At 32.5% G+C, this 23,811-nt stretch overlaps 1 protein-coding gene across 1 annotated transcript in view; it reads right to left on the bottom strand.

Moving 5' to 3' along the window:
• Window positions 1–1,900: 1,900 nt before the first annotated feature.
• The window catches only part of LOC118205469 (acetyl-coenzyme A synthetase, cytoplasmic-like), a 68,497-nt gene continuing 46,586 nt past the window's right edge, over window positions 1,901–23,811 (bottom strand). The window contains exons 11-16 of the mRNA XM_035377756.2: window positions 22,047–22,103; window positions 21,818–21,898; window positions 21,312–21,420; window positions 15,439–15,638; window positions 5,394–5,439; window positions 1,901–2,310 (exon numbers count right to left, since the gene is read on the bottom strand). Of these exons, the coding sequence (XP_035233647.1) occupies window positions 2,105–2,310; window positions 5,394–5,439; window positions 15,439–15,638; window positions 21,312–21,420; window positions 21,818–21,898; window positions 22,047–22,103 (699 nt within the window). The 3' untranslated portion in view covers window positions 1,901–2,104. The remainder of the gene's footprint in view (window positions 2,311–5,393; window positions 5,440–15,438; window positions 15,639–21,311; window positions 21,421–21,817; window positions 21,899–22,046; window positions 22,104–23,811) is intronic.

The following is a 23,811-nucleotide window of genomic DNA, read 5'->3' as shown; positions in this document are numbered from 1 at the left end:
TTCAGCACTTTTGCAAAATCTCGTATTTGTTTTCATAATTTTTACTCATATATGACTAAGAATATGTTAAAAATTATTATTTTTATTTCCTAGTAAGTTTAACTAAAAATTTTTAATTTATGCTTTCTTGGAGTTAAAATTCTGAAAAGTAATGAAAAAGAGAAAATCATCTTGCCTCTGAACGTAGGAAAATTCCTCCTACTCAGAACGCGTGATATATTATTCCGAGATCGTCCGGTCTTTCCCATGACAAATTTCATTAAAATTTTTATTTGATTTAGAAATAAGATCTCATCATTATTTAAAATGGAGCTGCTCAAAAGAAGGGTTAAACCTTTTGAATTAAAAAATTTTTATTTTTAGCTAGTGTATGATAGCTAAAAATATCGAAGGATTTTTTGGGGGAAAAAAAAAACTACTAGAGAAATGACGAAAAATCTTCATTTGGAAGATTATTTTCGATCTAGCAAATGTTGGAAAACTGAAATTTTGTGATTATTAGTTTGACTGTTAAACGAAATTGTTTACATAACAATACTAATAACAAATAAAAATAAAACAAATATATTTATATAGAATTCTGAAGCAAATTCCTGTAGAATACTGTATTGGCATAGCAAATATGTATATGTGAAAAATTTCAAGAAAATTGGAGCAAAAAAGGGGTCAACAGGTAATTTTGATAAGGCTTGATCCTCCCCCTGCCCGAAATATAAATCGGCCAATCAGAAACAGACAAACCGAGTTACATAAAAAGAAATAATGGTACTTCTTTATTATTTCCGACGTTCATGTTAGCCACCCAGACGGTATAGTGGTTAGGGGAGCGTACTGCGGTACCGAAAGGCCCTGGTTCAAATCCCAGAGAAGGCATCGATGTTTGTAAATATATAATGTCTTTGAGTCATGGAGGCACTCTGAATAGATGGCGAGCCGAAAGTCATGTGGTTTGGTGGAAGAGGAAAGGGGTGGGAGATCTCCAGACCACCACCCCTGGGGTGCTCTCAAAACTGGGTTGGAAGTAGAAGCTCTACCTCCCTGAGGCTCTGGCAGCCTTTCTTCCATGAAATTCATGGAGAAGACAACAACAACAATGTTCTTGTTAATGGCTTGCTTCCAAACGGTAATTCTGCTGAAAGCTTCTCATAATAAATGGACTATAGGTGACCATGGTAAGGATTGCTGACTGATCTCCGGACCACCCGCTGGGGTGCTCTTCCTCAAAATTGAGCTGGAAATAGAAGTTCAACATCCTTGAGGCTCTGGCAACCTTTCTTCCATGAAATTCATGGAGAAGACAACAACAACAACGTTCTTGTTAATGGCCTGCTTCAAAACGGCAACTCTGCTGAGAACTTTTTGGAGATGTTTTTTTTTTTCGAAGAGCAATGAGTAGGGCTACAGCTATGGCGCAATCTACTTACAAGAGCGTTCTTGGCGAGGTTTAAATAACAAGGGACTATAATAATAAGAAAATACAGAAACAAAAGACAGTTTACTGAGTCATGACAAAGCGCGCACGAACTTTCTGTCTGGGGAAAGCGATGCCTTCGTAAAGAACTGTCTCCGGAAAACTGGCTTACCTACAGATGAAGAAAATCACGAAAACGCCCATATTTTTGTGATTATTAGTTTGACTTCCCCATTCACTGGCATTTGAGCTAGCCCCTTCATTGGCATTTGAGCCCGGGTAGAATAGTTTAGCGTTTGAATCTGCTCAACAGCCTGGAGAGCCGAAGAAAAAGACAAAGCTGCTGAGAAAATCAGCTCGAAAAGGCAGGGATAAAAGCATAACAAAATTAAAAGTAAGTATTCATTGGCGTTTTTTTTTTGGGGGGGGGAGTTATGAATAACTTGCTACTTACACCTTATCATACCATAAGAACTAGAAGTGGAAACGTAGAGCTATGCATTTTATTAAAAACATAAACAGGTTCAACTAGATGAAAACAAATTATGAAACGTTCAATAATGTTCATGTGCACATTAAAAGTTTATGTACAAAAAATAAAAAGTATAAATTCTATACATAAGAACATAAAGAAACTGCATGGTGAGATAGTCTAGCTATTATACAACAATGAACAAATCAACTACAAGTTCTTCATGATCGCACAATGGTAGGCCTAGTCATAAAAAGATCTGAGATGATGGATTCTTCGGCCACAGTGCTCAGATCTCCCAGTTCGTGGTCATCATTGGCTATCTTCCTCAATATTCGTCGAAGGATTTTCCCAGATCGAGTCTTCGGCAGAGCAGATGAGAAATGGATGTATTCCGGAGATGCAAAAGTGCCGATTTTAGAACGAACTGGAATGCAAAACAAGTCCGTTTAAAAATAACAGTTCTAGTAATAGCGTTAAATTGTCACTTTAAATGTAACTGAAACATTATACACCAATAGTTTTGAATAGGAAAAAGACTTTTGAAGAAGCTCTTAGCAATGAATTAGCTTTTAAGAGAAAGAAATTTTTTAAATTGCTCGAAGAGGTTTTTTATGACCTCCAGCAAATTTGGTAGCCAATAAATAGATAGGGTAACCTGGAAAAATAAAAAATATCGCCTCTTGAGAAAAATATTTGTTACTTAAGTTACATACGCAAACCATTCAGTGGAATAATTCAATAAGTCTTGGACAATTAAGTCTCTTTTTTATTAAATAGGAACATAAATCGCCGCATGGCATTCATTTATGATGAAATAATATCATGTTCATTTTCCCCTGCCTTTATCATTTTGAAAGCTCATTTTAAATATAAGATTTAATATTTTATATCTGTAATTTCTGTGAGAAAAACAACACTGTTTAATTAATAAGTCTATTTCCACTTGTGAAATCTGTTTACCAAGATCAGATTGTAATTTCTTTTCAGTATGATTTTTATAGTTTTAACAAAATATTGTTATCTTTTCCAGTTTTTAAACTCTTTGAAGTGTTATAAAGTATTCAGATGGGAATTCTCTCTCTCTCTTTTTTTCCTTTTCTTTTTGCAAAACCTATTTGTTATTACTTTTTGAAACACAAATTTTTTTATTCTTTTGTAGAAAGTTTTCACCTATGATTTAATAAATTCATTTATAATAATTTCGGAAACTCTCATGTATGTTTTAGAACTATTCTGCATTTGATCTTAAATAGTGCTTTAAAAAATACAGAAATATCGAACTTCAGAAGGTTCTGCTGGGCAAAAATTTTGCACATTTTATTATATCATTTTAAAGAAACTAGAAGTGCGATATTGGCATAATATCGAATTTCTGTATACAAGGCGAGGAAGACATTGCTTCATCTCTGAATGTATAACTATGAAATAAATGCATCAAAGTAAATGATATTACCATAGAAGAGAAAATATTTATTTAATATGTTAGGCTGCAGAGAATGTTCTGGTCGCTTCAGCATTTGACTAAAAAATCTCTTTACTGGAGCGTTCTTAGAATTATGTGTAGTCTTTAAATGAATGTGATTTTTTAATCCTTGGTATTTAAATGGTTTTATATTTTAGTACATGAAAGAACACTGTATTTCCTAGTGTTACTGTCGTGCATTTCATTCATATGCGGAAGTTAAATACAAAAATGCATCAAATCCCTTTTCAGATACGAGTTCAGTGTTGCCAAGTATATTTGTTGTATGAATACTGCGTTCTGAGAACGAGAATGAGAGAATACAATGTAATGGTTCACCCGCTTCCATGATAGTAAAATCGGCCTTAAAAATTGACAATATTCAACGTGGTGCTAGGCTGAGAACGGAAGCAGACCACTGTATAATTCTGCATAAGCTTATAAAAAGCCAAACCCCTTGCAATTCAAATTAGGGATCAAGCTTCAGCAATGACATCAGGCAGTCAACCTGATGTACGAAAACATAGGAAACCTGCAGGAATCTTTGCTTCTATGTTTTCGTACAATCCTACTGGTATTCGAACTAATACCATATGAAAAATGGTGCTTTCATGTTTACATGAAGTTCATATTACCTTAGATGAAGAAAAAGAAGAGTCGAAACAAAGATCCACCTTATCAAAGAAATATTAAATTTTTATTGCTATTCACAAGACACAATCGTTTGAGCGATGGCTCCAACACGTAGAACACCGCTGTTAGCAACTAACGATCTCTCTTAGATGTATTCCCGACAATGTTACTATTCGTCCTGCAAGACATCATGTGACTTGACGGACCCGCCGGAAGTTACAAGACGTAGGTGAGGAACTTATGTCTCATAATCCAAGATATTGCTCTAAGTAGCTCCTTTCTGGTCTCAGCCAAGGTGATGGTCTGTTCATTCTCAACGAAGCCTAGGTGAATGGCTAACTAGAAGACTCCCTTCGCTTTTAAGCCAGCTCAGCTGTATAGAGAAGGGATACGGAATCAGTCTGAAAGTTCACAGATCCTTCGATGTATGGAGTGCATGCTTTTCGCAATGTACCGCTTTTGGTTTAATACAAAACAAATATTCATGATAGGTCTAAGTCGACCAGAACTTTTCCAGGAATTTAGTTATTAGATTTAAAAGGAATATTATATTTGTAAATTTTTAATATGCAGTTTACTTAACACATACTAAAAGAATGTTATACAATTTCGTGATGGTCATGGCCTTACAACTTTCGGCTATTAAGTTACTTTCAGTTTTTCGAGGTGTAGTAGCATGGAGAATGAAACTAGAATTTTCAAATGCAGCAAGCGTATTTCCATAGCTAAGAAATGTTGTGCTCTATTAACGCAGGAGTAATTGATGTGTTATTTATAATAACCGATTCATTTTCATACTAAAACCTTAACTTTATACGAAACACAGAACTCGTTATAAATAAGTATATAGAATGATACCATTTGACTGCTTTTCCAACAAAAGGTTTCGCGTTTAAATGTTTAGTAGACAAAAATTACTTTCTGATCTAGAAGAAGATATTCACAAGCAACTATATCAGCATAGTAAGGTGAGCCTGCGATGTAATTGATGCAAATTAAAAGGCGCGAAAACAAAATTTCTCAGCAGATTATGAATAAAATAAAATTGTTGATGAACTAAAGATAATTTTAGTAATTCTACCAAAAATGTAGTTTTCTCCAGAACAAGGAATCATAATATACAACTATACTGATTTTTATACAGTATTTGAAACTTTTTAATTGCTAACGAAACCGAGAAATTAAATTTCATTTTGACAAAATAATTCCATAAATTCAAATCGTTAAAAGAAGCTGGGGTCAAATTCTTCGTTCAGTTAAAAGCTTTTGTTTTTTGATAAGTTTGATGAAATGTGTCTAGTCCATTACACATGCAGTCAAGTGTGAGACAGGTTATGATTTGATGAAAAATACGAATCCTACACCTTTTCATTTTCTAACATTTCTATTTAGAATAATCATTGAAAGCTTACCTTGTTCTTTAAGCTCGTATGATAGTTCTGGACTTGGAGTAACATTCTAAAGGAAAAATATATCATTAGAAAGTTTCTAATTCACAGCGTAGTTGTACAGTTACACAATTAGTTTAAAATGACCAATGAGTAATTGCAACCAGAAGAAGAAATCATCCAGTAATTAGAATTATAAACAAAGCAAACATACAAATGGAAAAAGATAGATGTAATTAAATAACTGCATTTGAATACAGTAACAAAGGAGCACAAACTATACTTAGCCATAGGCCTAATTCTCAACAAATTTATGCAACACGTTCAATTACAGCAAAAACAAACTAATATTTAACCAGTAACGCTATTCGCTAATATTAGGGGGCAAATAATTTTAGCCCAACTGAGATACTAAAATTAAACTTGCACTAGTTTCATTTAATTACTGCAGAGGATGTTTACACATTTTAGAACGAATCTACTCATCATAATTGCTTACAACAGCAATATTATTTTTTAAAAAATATTATTTTATATTATTTTAATAATAATATAAAATATAATAATATAAAATAATAATATAAAATAATATAATAAATAATATAAAATATAATAATATAAATAAATTTTAGCAATATTATTTTTTTCTTTCCTAGGACAACCTTGTCTCGATTTCCAAGATAAGAATGCAGTTATTATATACAGGAATAATGTTTTTCTCCACTACTCATTCACTGTTTTTCCATGTTTCAGGTATACATTGATAGAAAGTGCTCTTTTTACCTCTCTAAAAGCATAATAATCTATTAGCGGAACATCAGAAGGCTTTAAAGGAGTGTGATCCAGATGAAAAGGATTTTTCTGTCCCTTTTATAATTTTTACTCGAAATTTAGGAATAAATTTGGACTTCCTTTTAATTTTAATTTCCTGTTTTATGAGAAAATAGCAATAACCATAAGTTTTTTTTACAGAAATTATCTTTGGGTTCGTTAAATCAAATCTTTTCTCCACTTTAAAAATTCATTCACATAAATAAATGCATGCTCCCTCATCAGACACAACACTCATGTCTGAAACTGAAAGATTTTGATAAAGACTTCTACAATAATACGTTCCGCCATCGGCCACATGCAAACGATGAAAAACATAATAATGATTTTTTAAAAGATTTAAATCTTTGTTATTATTTTTCTTATTTGGTGTAGAAGTACCTGAAGAAATTTTTTAAATGAAGTCTTCTTTCATTTTTCTTCTTTCTTTCTTAAGGTTAGTGAAGTATGCTTTTAAAAAAAATATCAAAAATAGGTGCTTATTTCAGATAATTCTTTGCTCTTTCTTTCTCCTTCTTTGTTAAAACAATGCTTTGCGTATGTTAGCTCATGTATGAATCATATTACTTTTTACGTATTCAAAAATATTAATTAACTGATTTTTTTAATTACCGAATATTTCGTTTTGGAGAAAGGAAAAAATATAGCTTTCCATTTAAAATTTGTGATAGGTTTGCGAATTCTGTTGTCGCGGTTGAATACTAAAAAGCACCTCAGTCACACTAGAGAAGCTAGTGCATATACGGAATGCGAAACAGGATCGACGTTCTCTGTGGCAGCCTAAGATTTATGTGCCAGTTCAAAATTCAGTTTTGATACTATGCGGGTGTCAACTCATCGCAGTATCGATCCTTTGCCTGCCACGATTCCGCGCAGATGACATACAGTGGAACCTCGAGATGCGAGTTTAATTGGTTATAGCGCTGAGCTCGAAGCGAATTTCTCGTATCTAGAAACAAACTTCCCCATTGAAAATAATGGAAATCCAGTTAATCCGTTCCTAACACCCAAAAATCTCATTGCCATCTCATCTTCAGTCGACATACCTGGTGTTTTTCGGAGAAGGTTCAAGTACAGATTCGTAGCCCTTAGCGCAAAAGATAGCATCCGACACCGAATCTCCTTTTAACTCCTCGTTAATTCACAGCAACAACAGCTTCTCAACATCTTCTAGGAGTTTTGGACGGTGCTTGGAAATAGCGGTAACTCCTTTGGCCACATCAAGTTTCTCAATTGCTTCCTTCTTCTTCAGAATAGTACAGATCGCTGATGTCGAATGGCCTAAGTCTGCCCAGTTTCGTCACTCTTACACCACGCTTATGTTTATGTAGGATTTCTTTCTTAATTTCAACGGCCATGGCTTCCTTCTTTTTCTTTGCTACACTATCTGAGTCAGCAATTTTTTTGGAGACATCTTAAAATAATTATTTTTACCTTAAATATAAAAAACAATTAACTCACAAGCGCACGTTTGTGCGCTAATCAAAGAACACTGAGTTTTATGACAAGATTTCCCGAGTCGAGCCGGATCAGGAAACGCAACACGCATACCCACAGCTTGGCTCGTTGCTCGTTACAATGCTCGTATTTACAGACGAATTTTTCGCTCATGATTTTTCTTGTTCATTATTACATCATTATCAAAGTTTATTTTTTATCTTGTCAATTGCATGCTTTCAACTGGTGCCGATTCTACGTCGTTATCGATTCTACGCCGTAGCGACATTATGGAATCGATATAATATGTCGATCTTGTGCAGTCTTGATTCTAGGCGGTGTCGATGTGAACCAGTATAAAGATGTTGAGCAGTTCTCAGCTGTATTTACACTCTAAATCTCGCAGAGTGGGATTTGGAGGGTGACAGCAGTTTTCGCTCCGCTTCGTGTCAAACAACGCAAATTTACTGTCTTGGTAGCAGAACATGTTTCCCACTTGCAATAATAACCTTGGGGAAGGGAGTGAATTGAAGGAGCAGGACGACCCCCTGTCTTGTCATTGTCCACCCAGACTAAAGATATTAAAGAACCTTGATACAATTATTTCTTAATATAAATATCTTAATTATTATAAATTATAGTTAGTTTGCTCATTTTTTTTAGGTGTCTGTAAATTTGCTTTAAGAGTGTAATGCTGTAACGTAGTTTTATTTATTACGTACTGCTAACACAATGAAAGCTGTACGTATGGATGGTACTTTTTGTAAATAATTCTTAACATTATTTTTATTTTTGAACAATTTACACAAAGCTATCGAATTTAATTATTTAAATTTAGTTTTGCATGCATTCCTATTTCAAATAGGAAGAACAGCGGCGGAAAAAAAAATGCATACTAAAGTTTTGATTTTTTTTTATAACACAAGTGTGTAAATTATTTGGTAGTATTGGAAGAAATAAAAACCGTATACTTTACTGAATTTCCTATTGAACTCATATCGTTTTCAGCTTCTAGTAGTTTTTAATAGATTTTTAACTTTCATTTTTTATAAATTCTGCTTATAGTTTGTGACAATAAAATTCACTTACTGTTGCAAAGCTGAATTTTTCCAAAATATAAATACTAGCACTACCTGGGTCATATCAGCATTCTAAAACTTATATTTTTGCAAATATGTTGTTATTCTCGAGAGTGTAGATGTAACTAAGGCCTCTTGAACATTCAAAAGTCCGGGAGGCCAATAAAGCTGCTAAGACGGCTTTCCGTTTACGATTTAAAAAAAATCTTGCATTCTTTAAAAAAGACTGAAAGCTTCAGATTTTAAATTACGTCCAAAGGGGCATTTTTTTAACATTTTGTGTGTTACCTTTATTTATTAAATATCACGTTCTTCGCACTTAAACCATAAAAACATTCAACAGCAATCTCGCAAAATAATTTTAAAATGAACATATCTTTAGAATTTCCAATACACTGTCTCGCGAGCTGGATATATATATATATTTTTTTTTACTCGTACAGTCTTGCCATTGCTCGCTTTGAAATCGTTTACTTGTTTACTTTGTTAATCAAAAATTCGTTGAAGTATTACAAAATATTAAATAATAAAGCAAATAATAAAACCAATTTCAAATTCAAATTAGGGCTTCCACATGCCCATATTCTATGGAAGATTACCTTATTCAAATTTTGTTGGCTCTAGGTACCGTTGTTTTATTACAATGCGAGAAACATACATACATTCATGCAGATTCTTCATTATTTAATTTCTTTAAATATAATGTTTGGTGGCAGCAATTTGAAATGAAACATATCGGGAATATGCAAAATGCAAAATATATGCAAAATGCCAAAACGAAATTAACAGTCCTTCTGGGAGAATTGCCCCTTTGGACTAAAAAAAACCCAGCTATTTAAAAAAATAATAAGTTTTGATTTTCTGATGACAAACTGAAAACTATTGTATTATTAAATATTCCAGGTAATTCATGCAGATAACTATTTAATGAGAATTCATTTTCAATCAAAGACCAAGCATAAAATTTTAGTACCTTGTCCCATTCTACATAGGTTCTATATTCCTAATACTTGTGCCACAGCAAATTGTCAAATTTATCTGCCCCTTGTCTTTTTTTTAAACTGTAGCACAATAAAATACTTTTTTTTCAGAAGGCGTTACATAATAGTTCAAAATTATCAGATTTTTATAACTGCAAGAAGTTCCCGAAGATGCTGTTAATGTCCTAAAAGGTAATTTTATTTTCTACTCTGTTTTAAATTAAAAACTATACCTAGTCCGGATTTTTGAAAATTCCAGATATTCAGTTGACTTTATATGCTATATACATGTATTTATTTTATGCTAAATATGTATTTACTGACAAATATACGTATATGCCAATATATAATATGTACACCAAATGTTTATTTCTTTTAATGCAAATAAGAAAATTAAAAAAAACAGTATTTATTTCTAAAAAATGTAAGGCATGTTTTTTTCAGACTTAATTAAATAGTAAAATTCGTTTATGTCTAAACATTTTTATTTCAATTGAAACAAAACGACTTTTTATATGTAAGCCATAAAACCTAAATGTTTGATGCATTTTTATTTTATAATATGAAAATTAAGCAATATTGCCTTATATTTGTGGCAGCGCCTATCATATTTAAAAAATTAACTTATTTTATTAACAGATAATAGAATGCACAATTAAAAAACAGCTTCCCCTCCCTTCTATTGCGGGAGAAAACCTAATTCGACGGGTTATTTTTATTTATTTATTTCCCCCTTCTAAGAAAACTTGTCAGGCATACTTTCAAAATTGTCGAAATATATACTAATTTAAACGATAATTCTAAAATGATTCATAGATTAATTCATATACATCAACTCAATAGTTAGAAAGTTAAACTAATGACATTTACTTATTACTTTTCAAGATTATTGCCTTTTCATTTCAATTAGTTATTATATCTTCTCCTAGTGATATTAAAATGAGTGAGGATCTGATGAAGTAATGTTCAAAATAATATAATTGTTTACATTAGCAAAAGCTATTGTTGTATCAAACAAGTCTTATAAACCTTTTCTTATCCACAGTCCTTTAAAGTAGGAAAGAAATGTAAGTAACCTGATTTTAATAAACTGATATGAATTCATTTTCTGGTTTAGATAGGATTTAAAGACTCAGGTAACACAGCTTGTTTACATTTTCAATAACTAAGTTATGTGAACACTGTTAGAGGTGTAGCCAGAGTTCTTGCTGCCTCACTCAGTGCACAATAAAAAGTCTATAAAATGTCAAAATGATATATATAAAAACAAAATATCTGGGTTTATTTTTGAAATAAAACATTAATTCTAATACCGTAAAGTACTATTTTGCTTGTTTTCCTTATACACAAAATCATTAATGGTATTCTAAAAGTTTGATTTACTACTCTATCAGCTGATTTGTAGACAGTATGGTACAATTTCTCAGTCTTAGGTGTTTTTTAATCCATTTGTACTTTGCAAAATTCTTCTCGCAACAGTCATGAAAAAAATTTACAGATGTATATCAGTATTTGGAACTGCAGTCTGAAATTTTATGAACTGCAGAAGTTCAAAGTTACCATCCTTCCACCTGCCTTCGAAAACACTACCACAAAGAATCCAGTAAATGTAAACGCTGCAAAAGCACAAAGCTGGTAGAATTCTCTTACGGCATCTTCGCTTTCTTTCGCTGCTGTTCAAAATTTATTTGCATGTGTCATTTTTTCCCAATTTATTATTATTTTATCTGATTTCCGTGCTATGTTTCCTAAAAGTGATTTTAAAGTGTTTGCAAAGAAAATTTACAAAACTGCATACTCGAGTACTTGTCTCGGCATGAAATTAAGCATAATGGTTGAGATACAGTCAAAGAACTATTAAATTGCGTTTAAAGAATGTTTCCTTCTAAGATAATATGTTGTCGAAAATTTTCTTAACGGAACAGTTTTTGGAACAATTTTGAGAAAATGGGGGAAGGCCAAATTGATTTCAGTAACTAATATTTACTTTATGTAAATTTTACTTACGTATGCTTAATATTATATTTCTTGCTGCTCATTCAGAGTCGTACCTAGGGTTTTCAGCGCCCAGGGACAACTGAAGATTTCGCGCCCCCTACTGCTTCCCAAGGATGGAAAACATTTAATTCTAAAATGCCGTAACATCAGTTTGGCGCCCTTTGGATCCTGCGCCCGGGGACAGATGCCCCTTGCCCCCCTCTAGCTACGCCCCTGCGCTCATTTTAATTTATATGCCCTAAATAGCATGTTTAACAGGCTGTTTACTTACAAATGCTTAATATCATGCTTTTTCTCCGAACATTAATGCACATCCCCTAAATATTACCCACCAGCGGCAAAGTCGCTGAGCACTGGTAGTTCGGTCCAGAGTTTGAATCGCATGAAGGAGCTGGCTGCATGGACTTTTTTGTGGTTTTCTCCATGTGTAACGTGTATACGAACCAGTTTGCCTTACAAAGACCTCCATGGAGGCATCCTTCCCATTAGGCAGATTTTTGATGGCATGTCAGCAACTAAAGGACAAATAAAGGCTTTGAAAAGCTGTCAGAATTTTATTTAACTTGTAAAGTGATGGAAAAATTGCTTCAAGGTGAAATTCAAAAGATACACTTCCAGCCAGACTGTAGCGATCATGAAATCAAGAACAAACATCTTTACAATAACAATAGTTTATTATGAACAACAATAGTTTATTATGAAGGGATGATACTTGTTTTCATAAGGAAAAGACAGACTAATTCTCCATATAGTTTGTTTTTTTTTTTTACATTTTTATGTACATTATTTATTACATTTTTCATTAAGAAGCAACGCACAGATAGACTATCCTATTTTATATTTGCATCAATATAATATTTACATATTCCTATATGTATTTATACTGCATTTTTACAGAAACTAAAAGCAAAAGACCTCTATATGAATAAAATTACTAGGAATTACTTATTTTTGAAAGAAGAAAAAATTTTCTGGCGATATTTTTTAATTGGAAAGATAAACTTTCTAGTATGGCTCATTGGTATTTGACTTGTCCTAATAGATAGGTAATGGATGTATTCTTAATAAAGAAATTTATTTTCAGGGAATAGAAGACATGGAATCTCTTGGACCAGCTCAGAATAAACAGCCCATTATAGTGTGTATTACAAGTTCATTCTATATTAAAGCAGTAAATCACTTAAAAGCATGCCCAAATCATGCCATGAAGGCATTTGACATTCTATTTAAAACTAATTTTGTATTTAGCGTTCAATATGCACATACATCAACAAATTTTTATAATTTTGTGGCAAGCCTTTTGTATAATGTCAGCACTCCTAGAGCTTGTGTGGACTCTTTAAATACATGTTCGAGTCTGAATTTATTGCATTTTGTACATGCATTACATTTCATATTTTTAATGTCATTTTAGTGTCATATTTTCCATTTTTATATATTATATATATGTACATATATTTCCTAATAAAGAGTTTTTCATGCAGTGCTTGTTTTCACTTATATTTAAAATACTTTGTTCATTGAAATTATTATAATTCTGCAGTTATGGTAATGATTCCTATTCGGATTTAATCAATAAATGAAATACATAATAATTTTCAGCAGAATTATGAAAAATGAATTTTTAGCTTACACATGTGAGCTATAATCCATATTATTTCACTTTAAAATTTACTTTATTTTTCCCAAATGAGACTTGGAATTAGCATATATAAAAATAAGTTATAGTCTAAAAGTATATGTAAGCATTTATTCACCTGTAATGATTAATGTATAGGAATTTGTATGCATATAACTTCTCAAAAATAGAAAGCGTAACAAGCTAACTGAAGATTTTAGACTTTATTCATAATTTGGGGGAATAATTAATTTTAAGCTCTTCATAATTATGTAATAAGAAATAGAAACATTTCTTTTGCAATATTTTGTGCAATATATGAAGCTAAAAACAATAGCATGAGAGTATTTTATGGTTACTTATTTTCTGAATCTCATACATTAAAAATAAAGCTGAATAGTTTTCATGTAAGGGAAATTAAATTCGCATTTGTTTCTTACTTCAATGTATATTAAAATTTATTATTCGATTTTTTTATGCATATTATGCTCAAGTAGACAAACTACTAGTAACATCAATTCACAAATTGTATTAATATAGTCACTTATAAGTAGCATTTTAAGAAGTTAAATCTATCAGATTATGATACAGGTTTACTGACACATATATATATGATCAGCTGTTCTAACACATTCAAATTTTCATTATAAAATTCTGTCAAGAACTATTTTTAATAAATTACTTTTCCAACTAGAATGATTATTTAATGGAAAATTTAGCTTACAATTTACATGATTACGTGCCCAAATCTTGTGAATAAGCATAATTTGCTTTTTTAAATTAAAATATGTATACAAAATTTAGAATGTATATCACTATATATATATATATATATGATTCATCTAAAATGATTTTTTTTTAAATTTCTTTTATGAAACTAAGCATTTTTTGATTTCTCAAATCAAATTTTGAAAATATCTGAAATATTTATTCAAAGTTTTAAGTACCTGAAAAACCTTATTTTTTATTCAAAAGTTAAGTTTTTCATTGCGAATATCTTGCTATTCCAGTTTTTATATATAAGTTGCATTGACGTTCTTATTTTTATTGCTTACTACACATAAAGGTAAAAGCCATGTTTCTGTAAAATAAAATATATTCTGTGAGTTCAAAGTAATTTCACATCAGAAGTACTGTGAGGAAGTGATAGTGTTAAGTATTTCAGAATGTTAACTACACCGAATTTCCAATATTTTAATATGGATGTAATTTTTTTATATGTATATTTCGTTAGATTTGGAAGAAAAACTATATGTCTAAACAATGAAGATATGATTGTCTTTAAACTGTGTTTTTTTATTTCAGTGATGGTCTACTTTGATTCATAATCTAGTTTTTATATATAAGTTGCATTGACGTTCTTATTTTTATTGCTTACTACACATAAAGGCAAAAGCCATGTTTCTGTAAAATAAAATATATTCTGTGAGAAAGTGATAGTGTTAAGTATTTCAGAATGTTAACTACACCGAATTTCCAATATTTTAATATGGATGTAATTTTTTTATATGTATATTTCGTTAGATCTGGAAAGAAATCTCATCGCCAATAAATGTTTAAGTAAGTACACAGGTAGCAAATCTAAAACAGATGTATATATTAGATAATTAAAATCACAATAGCATGTTAAAAAGTAGTGTAAAATATTTTTTTCAAGAGATAATATTAACCAGATATCTAAAACAATACATCAGCTATAAAGTTTACATATCAAATACCAATTTTCAGTTTGCCTATAAAATAATTATATAAAAATCGCACCATCAAGGAGCGAGCAGACTATTATTATAACTCCTTGTAATGTGTGTGGTTTCACCCGAATATCGGGCGATATCTGACTATCGAAAAAGAGCGAACGAAGAAAGGGTCACTCCTGTTTTTGTGTGAAAAGGGACCGCTTTTTACTAGAGTGAAATATCGCTCCTTCGAGGTTGGTGCCATTTCGGCATTAGAGGGAGGTGGAATATCACTCCTTTAGAGTCGGAGAGGACTCTTTCGAATTTAGATTGTATTTGTTTTCCGAACGATTTTATTGTCATTACTGCTTACTACTATACCGAACAGGGATGGAAAAATGTGTAAACAACCTCTGTAAATTAGACTTAAGTTTTCATCTAATTTCTTACTTCGTTGAGAACAACAAAGCAGTAAAGACATTCTCCTTTTACTGCATGTGGAAGGGAAACTGCTGCCGCCTCCACACAAGATGGATGCTCTCCGAGAGCGGATTCCACTTCTGCAGTTGACAACAAGTGACCAGACACGTTCAGCATGTCATCCATACGACCCGTAATCCAGTAAAACCCATCTGAATCTCTTCTGGCACCTGAAACGAAAAATCAGAAATTGTTCAACTTGCCTATGTATAATCAAGTTCAGAACTATATTTTTGACGAAAACATTTTAAATTTCATCAAGAAAAAAAATTTTTTTTTATCATTTCTTGAATAAAAACAAAATTCGACTTGGAAATGTCTAGAAACTGCCGCCATTATCATAGTTGAATGAAGTTGCATAATTTATCTTATTAACCTGATTTGTCTCGTATGTGTAAAATATAAAATTCATCTACATGAGTGGAACAACTACAAAACCTTCTTTTTAGATAGAGTAGAATACGATACGTAAAGTGTATTTTGTTTGAAAATCAAAAACATTTTCAAATCATAATTTAATACTCTTGCGTCTACAAGAATCATACTTTTGCTCTTAACTGCCAAATTTGAGATTTTTAGTCAAAATCAGCGCCATGCAATCAATGGCTTTCGAATGCTCTGTGACAAGAAGATTAAAACATCGTAAAAAAAAGTTCCTTCTCTAAGAATACCAGACTCTCAGAAGACATTTTTTTTTCATTGTATTCTTCATGAAAATACACTGGTCATCATAGTTAAAGAATAATGGCAGAAATAAAATGTAACTGATACTTAATAAAAAACTATTAATACAAATTTGTATAAAATCATTAGTTAACATAAATTACAATGTTTAGTAGTTCAGTATTCGCAAGACACTGAAATTAAAACCAAATTTATGGAAACTGGAAAATGATGGAAAAATTAAATCACCTCTTGAGGAAAACATTTTTCTTTAATATAATGTATGGTCACCCCGGACAGATATGCATAACTCACATCTTGCTTTCGTAGACTTTACCAAAGTGTTGATCATATCTTATGGAACTGCACGCTATTCTTCTAAAAATGCTCTTTTTAGCTCCTGAAGGATCGGAAAGGAATTTGGCGAACTGAAATTCAGCGCCTTAAGGCATCCCACACATGCTCAATCGGGTTCAAGTCAGATGAGTTAGGCGGCCAAACCATTCGACTGATATCTTCTGTTTGCAAGTATTCTGACACCACATATGCTCGATGAGGCCGAGCATTGCCATCCATTAGCAAAACCTCTGTGTCAACAGCACTCCTAAAATGTCTAAATCGGGTTCCAATATCTCGTCCACATATCTCCGAAAGGTTATAGAACTATTAGAAGATATGCAGCTCAGTGCGGTCATTTGTCACGATTACTCCCCAAGTCTTTAAACCGCGCTCTTGGAAATGGGATATTTTACGGATAAGGAAAGGCAAAACTGCGTATTCATTCCTGTCTCCAGATCAAAACACGCCGAGAATCGCTATTCAGACTAAATCGAGACTCATCAGCAAACAATACTCGGGCGCAGTTGTCTTGGTCCCATTGAACGTGACGATGGTACCAGTTTAAACGGGCTGTTCTGGAAGCCGGAATGAGAGAGACACAAACCATTGGTTTTCTCGCATACAATCTAGTCTCGTTAAACCATCGTGCAGCAGCAGAATAGCTAATTTGAGTTTCTGTCTCACCCTGAAGGTCTAAAACCAAATTTCTTGCAGTCGCTTCGCGGTTTCTTCGAGCAGACAACGACAAAAAACGCTCTTATGATACAGTTGTTGCTCTTGATTTCCCTTGACCAGGTTATATATCAACTGATCCATTGCTTACAAAGCAGCTCCTAACTCCTAATATCACACTCTTGAGAGATATCCAAATCTTGGCGACCTCCATTTGTATTTGATCTTCCTCGATTCTACCTATTATTCGCTACTTTTGACCTTCACTTAAATGATACCTTTGAGCCATAACTATTGAATACTGATTACTTTCAGAAACCACGTTCACTGTAAACAATACTACAAACCGGAATTCCAACATGCCTCCATTGCGCACCACATTGTCAATCACCGAATTTGCATATTTCCGTCGCTAATTTATGCGTGGAAGTGCAATTTTGTGTTCAACTGCATTTAATGAATTACAGCAATGGGCATTAGTTGCAACATTAACTTAGTGAGCACATTTTTTTCTCACTATCCTTTAATTTTGATGACCAGTTAGAAAGCCATCCAAAGAACAAAAAAAAAAAAAAAAAAAAAAAAAGTAGTGAGTTGGTAACTGATCACGAAAATGTAAGAGATAAAGGAGAGCTTCATCATTCAATTCGTGTAGTTTTATGAGGTCATGCTTGCGACTTCCAGCATCATCATTGCGACGGATGTGACCTTTTCTTTTTATTAGTGCTGTCTTTTTAGCTTCCGATTGGACAGTGTGTAACTCTAACACTTGCAAGACCTTTCTACTAATCTAAGTACCTACATCAAACTCCCACCCTTAAAGTATTGCCTTAAAGATATGACGCAAATTATCCTCTCTACCTAAAGCTAACTATAGAAGTATAAACACACAAGCAAGTAAAAGTGAATTTTATTCTGCTCACAGCATCTGAGTATTAAATTAAAATATTATAAAACCTAAATAAGTATCCTTGACTGTACAACAATAAACTGGAACTTAAATTCAATCGAATGGCAGCACAGATATCTCTATTCAAGGCTACAATCAATATCTTTAGATCAGACAACCTAATATAAATCAAGATGAACTTATCAACCGAGACTAATGTCGACCAAGCTTTCTCAATCGAACAGCGGCTTTTCTGGATGCAAGGCAAGTGCGGCGGCCGTTACAGAGCCAAATGTCTTATCTTTTACAAGTCATCCGTTATTGTTCTTTCTTTCGGTTTATACTATGCCATTTGCCGAACTAATGTGCACAAATCTCTTAAACTGAGCGAGTATGAGACGAAATGAGCCATAAAGGAATGATGGAAGTTAAACCTTTAACTGTTAGTTCAATTCAAATGAAATGTCACAATTCTATTATAGTCAGTTGTGAATCCATATCTCAGAAGACTGCAATCAGGTAGGGTAGCCTCTGATCACCAAAATGCGAGAATAGTCTTTCGAGGAGATATCATACTACCGTAGAGTACCGTAGAGATACCGTGACTGACCTATTCTACGTAGTGCGAGGTGTATTTTTCGTGACTTTTCTCGCTGCTCCTCCAGAACAGAAATGGCGGATGCATTTCTAGCAGTTCCTTATGCCGAAGCAGCAAAGAATTCATATCAAAACATTTCTAAATTTTATGCTGTTAATTGGTAAAATAACCATTAATGAGTATAAAATAACAGTAACTAGTACAGTACGTAATCCTCTCCCACTGCAAACGAATTCTTACACTTTCGAGGACGTTTCTCAGTTTACGTATCTCTGTCCTATCATCTCTAATGTATTTACACTGTAATATTAAATTGACAGTGGATTATTTTTAAAAGATTATTATTATGACAATAGATTATTATTAGAAATTAACAATAGATTATCGAGAGCTAATGGATATTATTATGGTTTAAAGAAAGTGCTAGTGTCTAAATAATCAAACTTCAAGGCAAAAATAAATCTTTTTACAAGTGTTATTAGACCTATCATATTGTATGGTAGTGAGCGCTTCCCATTAACAAAAACAGGTTAAGAAACTTCTAATCTTTGAACGAAAAATATATGGCCCATTTAGAGAAAATAACAGATGGAGAATTTTGTTTAACCATGAAATATATAGAAGATACATGCAACCTAATGTTGTCCGAGTCATTAGATCTTATCGTATTAGGCAGCTTGGGCATATCTTTAGATATGACAACTTAAAACTGTTAAAATGGTGACCTTTTTAAGTGTAGAGGGTATCAGGAAAAGAGGAAGACTTCGCAGAAGATGGATAGACTGTGTGGAGGCAGATCTCAAGATTTAAAAATTCAATCTTTTGCGGATCGTAGCGACTAATCGGATCCTGTTAAAACTTGAAACCTGTTAAAATGGTGACCTTTGTAAGTGTAGAGGGTATCAGGAAAAGAGGAAGACTTCGCAGAAGATGGATAGACTCTGTGGAGGCAGATCTCAAGATTTAAAAATTCAATCTTTTGCGGATCGTAGCGACTAATCGGATCCGTTGGAGGAAGCTTATTAAGACGGCCTTGGACTGTGATAGACTGTTAATACAACTGAATAAAAAGAAGAACTGGTATGACACTCGTTTTCCTCACTTTTTGATAAGGATTACATTCAGAAAATACAAATAATCTTTTCCACTAATCTCTAAAGAAACGTTTCGGGCTGACTTTTTCAAATACGTCATTAAAATAAAAAAGATTTTTCCAATGTGTTGGAAATTTTATGTTTCAAACCTATCAACTCCCCAAATTTTTCTCTCAGTTTTGTCTTTAAACTCATCTTCATCTGTGTATTTCAAACTGTCTACACAGACTGATGATCCAGTTTGATCTCATAAACCGCAAAAAAAGTGAAAATCTCATTTTTGCAATTTAAGCAATTTGCCTCGGCAACAGAGATAAAATTGGTAAGAGAAATCGCCGCTTAAACAGGTAGAAGCTTATGCAGCAGCAAAAGATATGACAAAACTTTCCAACTTTCCAACAAAGTTTGTGAGATAATACAAAATTAAAATACGAAAATCAAAGGACTGCAAAAAAGCATGGTTGAAACATTTTGCATGACATAAATAACTCCAATTAATAATATGCTAAAAGAAAAACTGCTAATAAATATTTTTAAGGGAATTAATAGTGCAATTTCTAACAAAAAACATACGGAAATTTTTTAGTATTATGATCAAATACTGATCCACTCTTAAAAAAATCAAGGCAAAAGTTTCTTTGGTTTAGTTAGTTGAATATTTATCCACGCGTGGAGCTTGTAGAAGTGAAACATTGAATGCGTAAAATATTCCAGATTTATCAGCAAACAAATATGAAATTAAAATTCTAAACTACGAAGAGGAGAGTTTTCATTCCTTCTTACATCACACGCTATAAAAGTTTTAGGAATCACTTGCATAGAGTACTCTGTAAATATGAAGAGAAAAACGTATTAGTGGTTTTATCTAATTTAAACATAATAATATTGTAAAGTTTCGCTTAGTTCTTTAACCAGTTATTTTACATTAATTTGCTTTCCTATCCTCCTCATTTGCCATTTTCATGCCAGAATGCAAATTTCTAGCTCGCGTGATAATCAAGGGATATAAAAAGATGGTATTTAAAGGTTTTTTAGAGGGTAGAATCAGAGCGTGTTCTGCTGCTGAAGGCCATGTTGCTAATTTTTTTCTTTTCAGAGTAGTATTCTGCGACGTTGCTTTATTCTTGCCATTAGGTTTGTCACAAGTCAGAGCCAGCTTGCGCATTACTCTAATCGTGTAGCCGTTAGGCTAACTACTTTTATTAAGTAAATTTCATTGTCTTTGATTTAAGCCATAAATGCTGGCTTTTGTAAGTAGGAGTGGTGACTGCTGTTAATTTTTATTTGAGTTAACTAAAAGAGTCCTTTACACCCTTTCTCAGTCTGTGTGGTACTTTACGAGACACAGTGATAATTCACTTTAATAACGCTTAAGACTTTAGTACATTTTTTGCTACCAAGGAATACGACACCTTTATATATATATGCGAGTACATTAAGACTGAAAACAATTTCATTCATTCACTGAATCACGTATTAGCTAAGATTGTAGTGCTCTGTCTTTATTCCATGTTACATATCTTCCTATAATTCGCTTCTACAAGCTCATTATAAAATTTGTTGTCTTACAATATCTTTTCTTACATACCATCCCCGGAGCAGTAGTAGCCAGGAAATTTACTGAAATAAGTGGACTCAAATCGCTCGGGATTCTCATACAAACTTCTCATCATACCAGGCCAGGGCTGTTTAATTACCTAGAAAGTTATTAAAAATAAAAGCATCAATTACTTTCATGCACTTTCGATTAGATTATCTCAGTTAAATTGAACTAAAGACATTAAATGAAAAATAGCGTGGTAATAATCATTCTAAACTACATTCAATGAAGTGTTTAATGATGCACTTCATTGAATGTAGTTTAGAGTTAACGTTCGGAAATTCATAATTAAATATTTTATGATGATTTAAATTAGATTTTTAATTAATAATGTAAAATCTCCACAAATTTCTTCTTCATAAAATGTATTTAAACTTCTAAACTATAAATAAGTTTTCTTGACGCTTATTCTTTATTAAAAATAATCTCCTCAATTATTATAATAATTATTACAATTAATCTGTATTAATTTAGTTATAATCAAGTTATCTTACCAGATATCCTTCACCAGGACCTTCTATTTCTTTCCCCTGATCATCCAAAATAGCGGGAACAATCCCAAAGAATGGGAGTGTCTGGGGAAAAAAAACTTCGTCAAAATCCAGTGTACAATAGCTTGCAATTATTAAATTTATTTCTGAGAAGAATACAGCAAAGCCCAAGCAATACATTCTGTTAACTAATTAAGTTACGAAAATTATTATTAACATTTCAGAAACTCACTGCTGATCCAGGTTTCAAAGGTGTACATCCAGGTAAAGGTGTAATAACATGTCCACCCTAAAAGTACAAAAAATAAAAAAGGATAAATTGGCTGAATAAAGTTTAGTGTTTTAGTAAAATTCGAGTGTGATTCCCTTTAATTAAACTCATTTAGACCTTATAAAATAAAAATTAGTAATTATAAGAAATACTCAGCGATTCTAGTTTACACGTTATTAGTCTACCCAGCATGTATCATCTTTTCTCTGTAAGGATTGATACAGCAATAACAAGAATAACTGTTTGATCAGTGAAGTTTTCTCAAGAAAGTGAAAAGTGTGAAACTATGACATGAAAAATAAACTTCTTAAAAATTCATTTATTTTAATTAGTACACAACTGACAGTTTAAAAGAAGAAGCAGAAAATTTAAAATGTCGAAAAACAATAAATTAAAAAAGAAATATCTCTTATAATCTACTTTAAAATAGGCATTTCATGGTTAACTTCGTAAGTGTTAATTATGACCGTATTTCTCAATACGGTCATGTCATCTAATTCGCTAAAATACCTTAAACCTCCGCTGTGGAATGATATTGATACACTTTATGATAGTAAAAAGGAGGCTTGATATGATGTTGAAGTTTTTAAAGTAACACACTATCGCCAGATAATATTCGTGATTTATTTTTGCATAATGACTCAAGTTATAATAAACTCTTATAATCACATCCCACTTGTCTGTCACAGGTAAAATAAAATTATAATCTAACGATATACTTATTCACATTTAGAAGAGCACGTTATAATTAAGATGGCCGCCGTGGATATGGTTGACTATCAGCAACTTGTGGTTTATGTCCCAAGCATCTGTAGTTGGATTTAAATGCATTTTGCTCGCTGGTTATATGTTAAATAATATAATTTTCTAGCATATTTGTAATTATTTATGCCTTCTGCCAACGTTTAAGACCAGGCATGTCAATCTCAGTGTCTAAAGTGGGCTAAATAGTCATCAGTGCAGAATAGCGCGAAAAGCAAGAGGAAAAAGTTCTCTTAAAAAAATGGAAGGAAAGTAAGAATATCCAGGTGGTAGACTGATACTCTTATTTCTTTTCTGATATCTGGTATCGATATCCTTCTCTCCTCTTTATCTGGTATCTTTTCTCGATACCCATAACTTTTTCCTGCAACCAACTTTCGGATGTTTGGAGACATGCTGCTGGAATTGGCTAACAGAAACCAGATGAATATTTGTTAACCTGAATCTCGCTGAGGACTTCTTCCTTTGGTAATAAAGCATGCAAAGTCGTTTCCACTGATACGCATTATCGAGCATCATTTAAGGAAAAACGATGCCAATTTGCGGAAATTCGGAAAACGCTCAGGCAAATGTTTGTAAAATTCGTGGATATATATAGTTGAATCGTGCCGAATTTCTATGAATATTCTGTCTGTAAATGGAGTGGCACTTCTAAACGTGCGTTGAAAAATGGACAAAAAACAGGAAGAGCTTTTATCCTCTGTAGATATGATATTGTGGAAATTTTCTTCGAATTCTGTATACAGACGCCGAAGCTTCTCGATCCACATATCACATAAACCAGACTCTCTTTTGTTAATTTTTATTAATTCCAATGATTTGTCATTTTCTCGGAGTGAACCGTGGGCTACGAGTTTGACTTGCTTGATGTAGACGACAACAAAAGAATTTTCGACTGCATCAAAATAAGATATAAAAAAGACCAAATGATTTTTTTTCCGTCACCTTACTGCCTTTTATTTTA

This window comes from Stegodyphus dumicola, chromosome 2 (assembly GCF_044657685.1).
Source record: "Stegodyphus dumicola isolate Sdum_Otavi_A_Nest chromosome 2, ASM4465768v1".
Classification (NCBI taxonomy): domain Eukaryota; kingdom Metazoa; phylum Arthropoda; class Arachnida; order Araneae; family Eresidae; genus Stegodyphus; species Stegodyphus dumicola.
Note: the sequence above shows the minus strand (reverse complement) of the source record. Positions and strands in the feature narration are given on the sequence as shown.